The sequence below is a fragment of the Entelurus aequoreus genome, linkage group LG12, assembly GCF_033978785.1.
Source record: "Entelurus aequoreus isolate RoL-2023_Sb linkage group LG12, RoL_Eaeq_v1.1, whole genome shotgun sequence".
In the NCBI taxonomy this organism is placed as follows: domain Eukaryota; kingdom Metazoa; phylum Chordata; class Actinopteri; order Syngnathiformes; family Syngnathidae; genus Entelurus; species Entelurus aequoreus.
In genome coordinates, this window is record NC_084742.1 from 27,052,856 (window position 1) to 27,064,901 (window position 12,046).

General features: G+C 39.7%; 1 protein-coding gene across 1 annotated transcript; it reads right to left on the reverse strand.

Moving 5' to 3' along the window:
* Window positions 1-1,992: 1,992 nt before the first annotated feature.
* On the reverse strand, window positions 1,993-5,527 carry tmem256 (transmembrane protein 256). The gene is made up of 4 exons (XM_062065371.1): window positions 5,376-5,527; window positions 5,126-5,163; window positions 2,755-2,835; window positions 1,993-2,292 (listed from the first exon to the last, which is right to left on the reverse strand). Exons 1-4 carry the CDS (start codon window positions 5,452-5,454, stop codon window positions 2,149-2,151), a joined length of 342 nt encoding a protein of 113 aa, XP_061921355.1. The 5' UTR covers window positions 5,455-5,527; the 3' UTR covers window positions 1,993-2,148.
* Window positions 5,528-12,046: the final 6,519 nt, after the last annotated feature.

Here is a 12,046-nt window from a genome sequence, read left to right on the forward strand (position 1 = left end):
AGACACCATTTGTTTATCTTTATCCCACTTTCTGTCGTTCTCTATCACATGCACTCAGATTTCAAGTACTTTGAGTAAATGCTCATGTAAGCGCTGCTGTGCCGTTAAACACCATCAACACATCTCGAGGGTCTCAATGACCACAGATAGAGAAAAAACATCCCCCTCTTGTTATAATGTGTTTAATTTGTCATTAGTGTGACTCAGTCTACTTGAAATGATCCAAACCCACTTGCAAGTACTAAGAGATGTTTTTAAAGGCAACATCCATCAGGACAAATGAAGGTCACTATGCAGCGTGTTAATCTAGTTATATGCTTCATCTTTAATTGAAGATGAGCAACAAGTAGTTCATTGATCATCTGAGTGGAAGGTTTGTCTTGATAATGAAGAGAGCCAAGACATCTTTCCATTTGAAAAAGACATGATGAGCACATTCAGTTGATTATTCAAGAAAATAATAGCCACATGAATTAATATTGTGTGTCAGACTTAGCATTTTTTTGTTTTAGCTCCCATCTCACTGAAAGGACGCTCTGTGTATCCCATAACAATGTGACATCTTAGTACGTTAACGTCACCTGCGGAGTCCCACAAGGATCAGTTCTCGGCTCTGTACTCTTCAGCATCTACAGTATATGCTGCTGCTTGGCGACTTCATACGCAAATAGTGTTAGTTTTCACTGTTATGCTGCTGACACCCAACTTTACATGCCCCTAAAGCTGACAGTTACGCCAGATTGTAGTCATCTAGAGCAGGGGTGTCAAACGGACGGCCCGATCAGGCCCACGAACAGGTTTTATCCGGCCCTTGGGAGGAGTTTGATAAGTATAAAAATGTACCTGCAATTTTTTAATGAAATAAACAGCTGTTCTAAATGTGTCCACTGATTGTCGCAATAGCAATTCTTTGTATCTTTGTAGATTATGCTATATATGTACAAAATAAACCACATGATGTTAGTACAGTATCAGTCGAGGAAAATGATCCAACTACATAAATAACATACTGTAATTGGATTTAGGTATAGTTTTTTTTATCTTGATAGATTGAAAATTAACACCAATGAGTTGATTGATGAACATTATCACATAATTTATTCAGAAAATATAAATAACTACAAATCAAGATAGAATACTATTAACCGCAACATTATGATTTGTACAATTTCAGAATGTGCTTGTTCTATTTTTAAACAAAGAAAACAATCCGAAGTTGTCTTTATTTTTAAGTTATCGTGCTGTGATTTTACCAGTCCGGCCCACTTGGGAGTAGATTTTTCTCCATTTGGCCCCCGATCTAAAAGTAGTTTTTTCATCATCTTTGAAATCCTAAAAAAAAAAAAAAGAAGTGCGTTCTTGGCTCTCATGATTGTGAACGATAGGCAAAAGGAGAGTACCCCTTTAAGTTACCCCCCTCCATTCAGAGGATACCAGGTGGCCACAGTTAATTTCAGGAGAGGTACCAGTCTGGAGGAAGTGTTACCTGACCCGAGATGGACTACTCTTCCATGTACAGCAATAGACATATCTGTAGATGACTGGTTAACCCTGGAAGAAGATAGACCCCCCCCTGACTATCTGTCGGTTGCCCATTGAACTAAACTTCACACTTTATCTACCAATTTAACACTTAATAAATGTAACAATATTCATTCAACCGCCAACCCGAATGCAGCTGAGATAGGCACCAGCATCCCCCACGACCCCGAAAGGGATAAGCGGTAGAAAATGGATAGATGGGCATTCAATAACTGTACCCTCTTGACATCCATTGTGGCCAGTCACCCTGGAAGAGGGGGTCCCTACATCTATGATCCCATCTCAGAGATTGTTATTTTTCCCCACCTGGGATTTTTTAAATAGTTTTTCCTTTCCCGAATGTGGGTTTAGATCGGGGATGTCGTGACTTTGTGAAGCCCTTTGTGGCACTTGTGATCAAAGGCTGATTCATTGATTGAATGTTGTCAAGCCTAAATGAAAAAAACTGCATTATGAATTTCAATATTTAATTTTCATCAAAACAAGGTGATATAAAGAATATCTGTACATTCATCGTAACAAACTTGTTTCTCCGTTGTCAGATGGCTCGGCTCAGATAGTGATGTTGTTCTGTTATCTCAGGCCAACACGCTGAGGCCCAGCCAATTAGAGGATGAGCGCCAGCCAGCCAGCGATCATCGCCATGCCCCCCATGGGGGCCATCTTGCGAAGGCCCGGGTCCCCAGTCATGGCCTGGTGGTAGAGCGAGCCGCAGAACATCCCCATGCCGGCGATTAGGAGGGTGCTGGCCTGTTTTTTGTTTCGACAAGAGAGGAGACATGTTTCTAACCCTGGTGATTGACGGCACAAATAAGTTACAACACAGCCATCAAAAGCACATAACACAGAAGGCCAACATGTTATGTTATGTTATTTTCATTTATTATGCGCCCCCCCAACCAACTGTTACATCAGCCCCAGAAACAAAAACAGAAACAGAGACCGAGACACACAAAGGAATCTAAAATAAACATTTAAGATACACAATGAACACATAAATCAAAAGTCTTCTGCGGTAAAGAGGTGAGTTTTAAGCTGTGCTCTAAAAGAGTCCAGAGTAGTCCACAGCATGTTTTAGCTTTTTCACTGTGCAAACACAAGCTAGCGTCTCATTAAAAAAAATGCTCTGAGTGCAAAGTAAGACAGATGAAAACAAAACTCATTGTATTCATTATTTTGTTTATATCATGCTTATTGGAACAGCTCACTCACCACAGCGGGTTTACTCGACTGCGCAGCACCCAGCAGGGCCAAGCTATGGTAGAAGTGATACTTGTTGGCCGTCTCAAATAACTGCAGAAACACACATTCAACAGATCTCAAACTACAGGTGCTCCTCAATAACTTAAAACAGTGGTTCTACTTTTTTCAGCAAGTACAACCATAATGGCCTAGTAGCGCAGTACAATAGCAAAGTAGGCCTAAGTATTCATTAAAACAAGGCAGAAGTTTTATTTAAGAAGTCCAATTAATATGTTTGGCCACTGTAACATTACACACAATGCACAAACACCGTGAACAATGATACTCCATATACAGTACATATAAAGGGACAAGCAGTAGGAAATGGATGGATGTACAGAACTATTCGGCATACCACTAGATGGAGCCGACGACCCCAGTGTGAGAATAACTGACTAAGAATATTGTACAAAACTAATTTGTTTTCACAGTTCAGTTCAGACTGAGCCCAGTTAATGTCTCAGAAAGATATTGCAGTTTATTCCCTGATTTGAGTGCTGGCGAGTACATATAATGAGTACTTCCTATCATTGTGGAACTGAATTCACTAAGCGTTGGATTGTTCACCTACTAATAGGAAACGTAACCTGGGCTTAGACCCGGGGTCGGCAACCCAAAATCTTGAAAGAGCCATATTGGACCAAAAATACAAAAAACAAATCTGTACGGAGCAGCAAAAAAATACAAGCCTTATATAATTTTTTATTATGAAGACAACACATGATGTTAATATCTATATTAGTATACTATCAAAATGAATGCGTGCCGCATATCTTCGTTGGCAGAAATGTTGAAATGTTATATTCATCCTACACATTTTTACAATATTGTAACACATTAGTAAAATGGAGGCTTCTCAGAGGGTGAGATGACGCTTGGAAATTACTGGCTAAGAATGGCCAAAGGTACAGTATAGATGTTTGTGTCCAAGTTAAAGGAAACAGCAGGCTGTCTTCTTCTAATGGATTTAATACAATCTATGCAAGCTGGGTAAAGTTTGCTGTGCTCTGTAACGACACACAAACAACGATCAGAAATGCAGCCAATATCACATACGGATAATGTGTCATGAGACATGCAAATATACATTAAATACACAGAGGACATAAGTAAAGGACATTAAATGACTACAAATGAGGCATAATGATGCAATATGTACATATAGCTCACCTAAACAGCATGTTTGCATCGATTAGCTTGCAGTCATGCACTGACCAAATATGCCTGATTAGCCCTTGACACAAGTCATTAACTCAACAAAGCTCACCTCTGTGCATTCACTTACAGCATGACAAGTTTGGTGGACAAAATAAAACAAATAAAGAGTGGTATAAAACACGTCGTTCTGTAGCAGCTTCGGAGAAAGTTGTATATGTAAAACTACGGTGAGTTCAAGGACCGCCAAACTTAGGACAAAATACTCTCCTACAGTGAAGCATGTTCAATATAAACGGTGGGATCTCTAACAATTAGGAAGGTTTGTGTCATGTTTGTCCTCCCACAGAAACCATATTAAAACAAAACATATATATTTTCCCCAATCTTTTTCCATTTTCACAATTTTTTTTATAAGCTCCAAGGAGCCACTAGGGCGACACTAAAGAGCCAGATGCCGCTCTAGAGCCTGGTGAGACAGGTTAGTTTTAACCTGATGCAATAATTAATATTGGAACAACACGCCACCAGTAGGGTTAAACTAGCCTGTCTCACGACAGTCTAAGCCCAGCTCACGTTACTTATTAGTGGGTGAACATCCATCCATCCATCCATTGTTTACCGCCTGTCCCTTTCGGGGTCGCGGGGGGTCCAGAGCCTCTCCCAGCTGCATTCGGGCTGAAGGCGCTGTACACCCTCCAATCCAAATTCAACGACAATTTTTCAAATTTAATGAAATTACCTTTTTTAAATTTGAGTTTTTATAAGCTGCAAGCTATAGTGGTCAACAAAATATTTCACTCTGTCTGTAGTAAATCTATCAGATATAAGTTTCACTTTTTGAATTGAACTAATGGCAGAGAGGCTAATTTGGGGCCTTAAGCAGAATTTAATTTGGAGGCCCCCAACCCATTACAAAAAAAATTCACACTTTATGTGAAACGATTTTTACACTATGTCAATCTTGAATTCAACTTAATGCATGTTTTTTTTTACTAAGCCATTTCATGGGGAATGCTTTGTTCAATATTTCGTTTTTTTAAACTGCAAAATACCACATTTAACATGATTTAAACGTATATCATCAATGCTTTTTGAAATAACTCTTACCTTGAATAAAAATATACAAGGTATGTAAAGACACAGAAATGTGCACACGGGGGGGGGGGGAAGTAAAATATCTCACCACTCTCTGGTAATCATCTGGGTCGCTGTTCTTAAAACCTGCAATAAGAAACACGCCTGTTCAGATAATGAATTCAACTCAAATAAGGTCACGTTTTTGATGACTTTACATGCCGATTGTTAGGTTAGTTTCTGACACACGAAGTAAACCAGGAGCTTCTGTTTTTCCTAACGTGAAGCTGCGCCGGTAACCGAAGTCAATATTGACATTGTTATGCTCTTCTACGCAGTCTGGTCTGTGGAGAACCTACCGTGCGCCCCGTAGGCCCCAAGTGCCACCGCCGAAGCCCCGGAGAGAGCAGCTAGCCGGCGGACAACAACGGCGGTCATGTTTGCCTCTACACAACCGGAAGACGAGCGACGGTGTTGCCTTCATGTGCTCCGGTAATTTTAAAATATTGTTAGCGAATACACTTGTTCAATGTTTATAACATGTGCAAGTTTCGCTTTTAATACATATAATTTTACTTCAATATCAAAGAAATGTCCTGTAACTACATACTATAATGATTCGTATATTTATATTTCGAATGACCTAATTACACACTGTATTTGAACGCAGCAACATCAAGCTGGAAGTTAATCAGTCTCACTTCCGGTTCGGACTTTTGTTGGGATCTTTGTAAAAATTGAAAGATAAACCGTTGATGTGTTTATCCCACGGCTAAAATAGCTTAAAAATATCAAAATATTTGACATTCTCCAGCTGAATTACACATTTTTCTCTCTAAGTTGTCCTTGGGGTAATGGAGGTGGGGGCAGTGGTTGGTCAAAGATTCAAAGCTGAGTCCTGCATATACCCTACAAATGTGTCAATTATGGCTTCTAACTTTCCATCCATCCATTTACTACCGCTTGTCCCTTTTGGGGTCGCGGGGGGTGCTGGAGCCTATCTCAGCTGCATTCGGGCGGGAGGCGGGGTACACCCTGGACAAGTCGCCATCTCATCACAGGGCCAACACAGATTCACACATACTAACTTTCGACATCGGATATTTATTAAAAAGCAACCCTAACCTCAATTTATTAAGGTAGACAAATAATATGATCACATAAAAAGCAGTTTCTGCTTTTCAGGCCTCACTTTTCAAATACATTATTAATAGAAATGCTGAATTATACTAACATGCATCTTTATGTATAAATAATTAATCTGCTCCGGCCCCATTTTTTGAGTATGCAACCAACTGCCACAGCTCTGAAAGGAGCATAGAGGGGGAATTAGTCTGCATCTCTTTGCAATTTGGTAAGAAGTGACATGAGGTTGTGACATGTTTTCAGGGAGTTCTAGGAAGTAAAGTTTAATTTCCCTTTGAAAGAATTGCACTCATTTCTGCAAGGAGTCTTCCAATAGGGGGCACTGTTGTGCCAATTTGTGTGTCTGGATGGAGCAGCCTATTTCCCCATCATTCCTCGTCCTGAGGTGACTTTGAAAGAGCATTAAGACAATGCAATTTAATTAACACATTTTGATGAGCGTGGAATTAATTAGAATTAAGCCTTGTATGAGTCACAGGCTTTCACTATTAACTTCGAGCTGGACACGGGCTCTAAAATGTGGGGGACTTTGCTGCAACATTCATGAGGGTCTAGAAAAATTAAAGTGAAAACATTCACTGTGAAATAGTATTTTCTTATTTTAAATGATCAGTACGTTGACACACACACAAGCGCCATACAACAAATAAAGAGGGAAAAGGCTCTAGTGCAGTGGTTCTTAACCTTGTTGGAGGTACCGAACCCCACCAGTTTCATATGCAAATTCACCGAACCCTTCTTTAGTGAAAAATAATTTTTATTTATTTATTTATTTATTTCAATTCAAGACAAACTTATATGTTTTTTTTACTAGTGCACAAAATGAACCGTGCATGAACATCACCTTGTTCAAAGAACAAAACCAAGACAGTGCATGAACTCACAACAAATTACACACTTGCAAATCAGATGGAAAATTAGAGGGAACATTGTTTGGGGGTATCTATAATACTTAGACTTCTTTCTTATTGTCATTCAAATTTTAACTTTACAGCACAGATACGCTAATTGGGAGAAGTTTTTATTTACACGATTGATTGATTGATTGATTGAATGAAACTTTTATTAGTAAATTGCACAGTACAGTACATATTCCGTACAATTGACCACTAAATGGTAACACCCGAATAAGTTTTTCATTTGGTTTAATTAAGTCGAGGTCCACGTTAATCAATTCATGAGTCTGGTGTGTCTTGACCGCTGCGGCGGAGGCTCTGCCGAACACCCAGGGTTTGATCAAACCCAGGTTAAGAACCACTGCTCTAGTGTAAAACATGCTGCAGCCACAAAAACGCTGCATGATCCAATGGACGTACAGCTGATGTCTGAAAGAGGCACATCCTTCACCTGTGTGACGTTGCCCTTGTCCAAATCTCTCCAAACTTGTTCCCACCTTTTTTGCTACGTTTGTGCTGCAAATTGCAAGCTGCAATCTGTTTGTGATGTTACGTTTTTTAAGTTATTGGCTTTTTATGGTATTTCATTGTTATTATTCATAACAAACCCTTCCCAGACTTGTTCCATTTGTTTTGTGCTGCAAAAAAGTTTGGTCTAACAATTATAGTTTTTAAGTTACTAAAAAATTATGATTTATAACCAGCTCCCCATATTCTCCAAATCTACCCAAACGATTCCTATTTGTTTGTGTTGCAAAATATTTTGGTCTAACTATTATAGTTTTTAAGTCATTAACGTTTTATGGTGACATTTTATGGAGATGGTTATCCCAGCGGCAGCACGGTGGAAGAGGGGTTAGTGCGTCTGCCTCACAATACGAAGGTCCTGGGTTCGATCCTGCGCTCGGGATCTTTCTGTGTGGAGTTTGCATGTTCACCCCGTGACTGCGTGGGTTCCCTCCGGGTACTCCGGCTTCCTCCCACCCCCGAAGACATGCACCTGGGGATAGGCTGATTGGCAACACTAAATTGGTGAATGTTGTCTGTCTATCTGTGTTGGCCCTGCGATAAGGTGGCGACTTGTCCAGGGTGTACCCCGCCTACCGCCCGAATGCAGCTGAAATAGGCTCCAGCGACCCCCCGAGATCCCGAAAGGGACAAGCGGTAGAAAATGGATGGATGGATGGGTTATCCCGGCCGGCACAAGACATTAAGACAACATTGATTATACGTACTCACTTCGAAACAACGTTGCAAAATAGCTGTATTTGTAGATTGAGACAACATGGATGTCTAATGTTGGCTCAACGTTGTTGGTTGGGAAATGACCAGATTTCAATGGTCAAATCAATGTCAGAACCAGACATTAAAGAAACGTCTTAAAAAAGCATGTTGTTTCAACGTTATGTTTGACTTGCTCAACGTCAGGGCCTAATACAATACGTTCTTAACATTGTTTCAATGTCTTGTGCATGCTGGGATGAAACCATAAAATATTAATAACTTCAAAATCATAACAGCACAAATAAAAATCTTTGCAGCACAAACCAGCACAAACTCTTGGGACACATTTGGGGAGATTTGGACATAGTTGGGGTGTGGTTATGATTAATAACACATTAATTGCACAATAGTAACATAAAACAATAAAATGTTCATAACTTAACAACTGTGATAGTTAGACAAAAATGATTAGCAGCACAATTGTAGCACTAACAAATGGAAGAAGTTTGGGGTGATTTGGACAAGGTAGGGGGGCTGGATGACATCACTAGTCAGAAAATACATTTTAGGATAACTTAATAACCAGAACGGCTCAAACTAAACATTTTATTGCACACATGTAGCATAAACGATTGTGACAAGTTTAGAGGAGTTTGGACTACGTGGGGGGACCAACTGCACGCAGGTACATTCTTCCTGTCTGGTGCCCCTGGTAGCCCGCAGGCTAACATGCTGCATTTTTCTTACACATTTGTTGTGGATTTTGCAGCATATTGGAGTATTTTACATTTTCAATATTTCTCGTTGCATTTGCTTCAGTGTTCGTGTGTTGTTGGATTGTTTCTGTTTTTAGCTTTCAGACGGTGCTGCTTATTTGCTCCGATGGCCATGGTTCAAAAGGCAAACAAATGTGCTTTATTCCAGAAAACAAAATCTAGAATATGCTTTTCCTTTCATCATGAAGGTTATTTTATCAATATATCCTACAGCATTGAGTGATGTTTATTTTAAGCCAATGCATTTGTTCTGCAAACATTTTTTAAGGCAAAGGCAAATAACGTGGAGGCAGGTTGTTTGCTTGTCAGCTTTGTTTTTCCTCCAGCTCGTAGCAAACCAAAGGTTGAAGAAGCAAATATTGCATGACAGGGAAACTTGCATGACAGCTTGTCAGAAGCGTGTGTGACGCTGCACAATAACTAAAAATAGACAGGAGTGCATAAGATGATGTCAATAATGACATTCGCCATTAACTTTTATTTGTTCTGACTCATTTTGAGAAGGCAATCATCTTTATGCTTGTTGGCTATGATGACTAGCAGACGTTTTAAGCAGCCAAAAAATGGACATATGGCACACTCATATGTCACAGCATTTCATATCAGCCACTCGTGTCTTTCCGTCGCTCTCAGCCAACGATAAATTAGGAGAGGATGCTGGGAGAAGCAGCAAAGACGAGCCTGTCGAGTGACATTTTGTCGGAGTGTGTGGGCCATTGTGTGCTAAAGGAGGCGACACTAGTCACTGGCATGAATACTGGTTGGCAGAATAACACACACATACACACACACACACACGCACACGCACACGCATTGGCCCAAAACAGCCTCAGGTATGCACACAATATTTGTCACCGCACTCATGTCAACAAAAAATATTTTCTTCTTCTTTTGCTGTCTGAAAAATTGTTTTTTTCTTTTGCTACGTTGGTCTCTCAGTAGTGTGTTTGTGTGGGTGAAACCTGAAATGATCCATTTGGAATGAAGATATTAATATTTATTGATACTTTTTTCCACTAAAGCATGTGTCAAACTCGACACACACACAATGATCATGAAAATAAAGGTACTCGTTTTACTTGTGCCTATTATAAACTGTCTTTTTGATGTTTGCACGCAAAGGTCTACTGTGTGCATACACACACTGCACTGAACCAAAATAGCCTCGAGTACACACACACGCACACAGACACACACACACACACACACACACACACACACACACACACACACACACACACACACACACACACACACACACACACACACACACACACACGCACACTGCAGTTTTTACCTCCACACTCACCCCTCACGCAAAAGAATATACACGGGCAAAGTCATCCCTTGGTTAATGACAGGATGTTTGTGCATTTATAATAAAATGTTCCAATGAAGTTGCCCATTTTTTAAAATATTATTGTGTATGCACACACAAATATACACACTAACACACACAAACCCACAGTTGCAATTCCAGCAGGCTCCCCAAGTCGTGTAAGCATAATTAGCACCCTCGTTAAGATCATCTGCATCCTTCTTCAAAGGAGATCAATGCAAATGGATGCAATTTAGCTACCGGCACCAATTAGGCCCCAAAACTTCTATCTTCTAGCGGGTGAAACTTGGTTACAGCGAGACTTTGGTCATGGATGGATAAGAAATGCTTTCACTACGGCTGCACTGAGCGCATAATTGAATCATCGTTTCTTTTCTTTTAATCCTCCTACCCTTACATAACTTTAGGATTTAATCCCATTCTGTCACTGTACACTCTTGGTTAGCTCAAAAACAAAGCAGCAACCTAAATTAGCTCACCTTTTTTGTCAGTTTTTAATACCCGCACACACCCGTACTTACACTTCAATAAGAATACTATGTTCTTAGTTCTTGAATGTGTACATTTTGACAGTGTTGTGTTGCCCCAAGTCTGTTACTAATGTGCTTACTTACCAGAAATGACAATCATAATATTTATCCACTTCTTCTCATTTTTAATTGCAAATTACACCCACTCTAATTAGTCCCTCCCAATGTTACCTACAGGACTGCAATCTATCTCTGGCATTGGGCAGGTGGATGGCGTCATTGTCTAATTGGCATGATTTTTCCTGAGCAATACTTGCAGTCATGTTCGTGTCTCCTAACTCGTTGCTTTAAAAAAAGAGAATCTAGAAGGGTGTGAATGGACCTTTTTGTCATGTCCTGTGTTGGTTTTGTTCTTCTTCTTCTTAATTTAGTATATATTTATGTTTCCAGTACTCCTAGTATTCCTTTGTTTACGTTGTTGTTGTTAAATGCACATGGGCTCACGCACTTGTTTCTGTTTGTTGATTAGTGTCTCCACCTGCCGCCGCCATTAATTACTCCCCTTTATATGTCGATCTCACCCTGTTAGTCCGATTTTTGTTCGCTACACGTTTTCCTTTTTTTTGCGATGCAACTGTTTCTGTTTTGGCTTCATGCTACGTTTTACAGGGAAACTGCACCTTTTTTTTAATTTTGCCTATTGTTCAAGATCATTATGAGACAAGAACACACGGGTCTTTTTGTGTTTTTATGGATTTTAAAGATGATTTTAAAAAACGCTTGGAAGATGCAGCTAATGAGAGCCACTGTTGTAGCCTTCAAAGCCCTCTAATACAATTTTAAAACCTTCAACCAACGTTTTATATACACACTGCAAGTCTATATATAATGTAGTAACAGACACGTTCATAACAATGTGTAATATGTTCAGTTTTTACCGTATTTTGGTCATTTTAAGCATTGCCGGAATTTCGTTTTGCAGCGCATTTCTTTCCGTTTCCATAGATAGATAGATAGATAGTACTTTATTAATTCCTTCAGGAGAGTTCCCTCAGGAGAATAACAATTCCAGCAGCAGTGTACAGAATTGAGATTGAATTTAAAAAGTCAAAAGTAAATAATGGGGGTATATGTTATTGGATGGGGGTATATGTTATTGTAGCAGCGCAGTTCCGACAA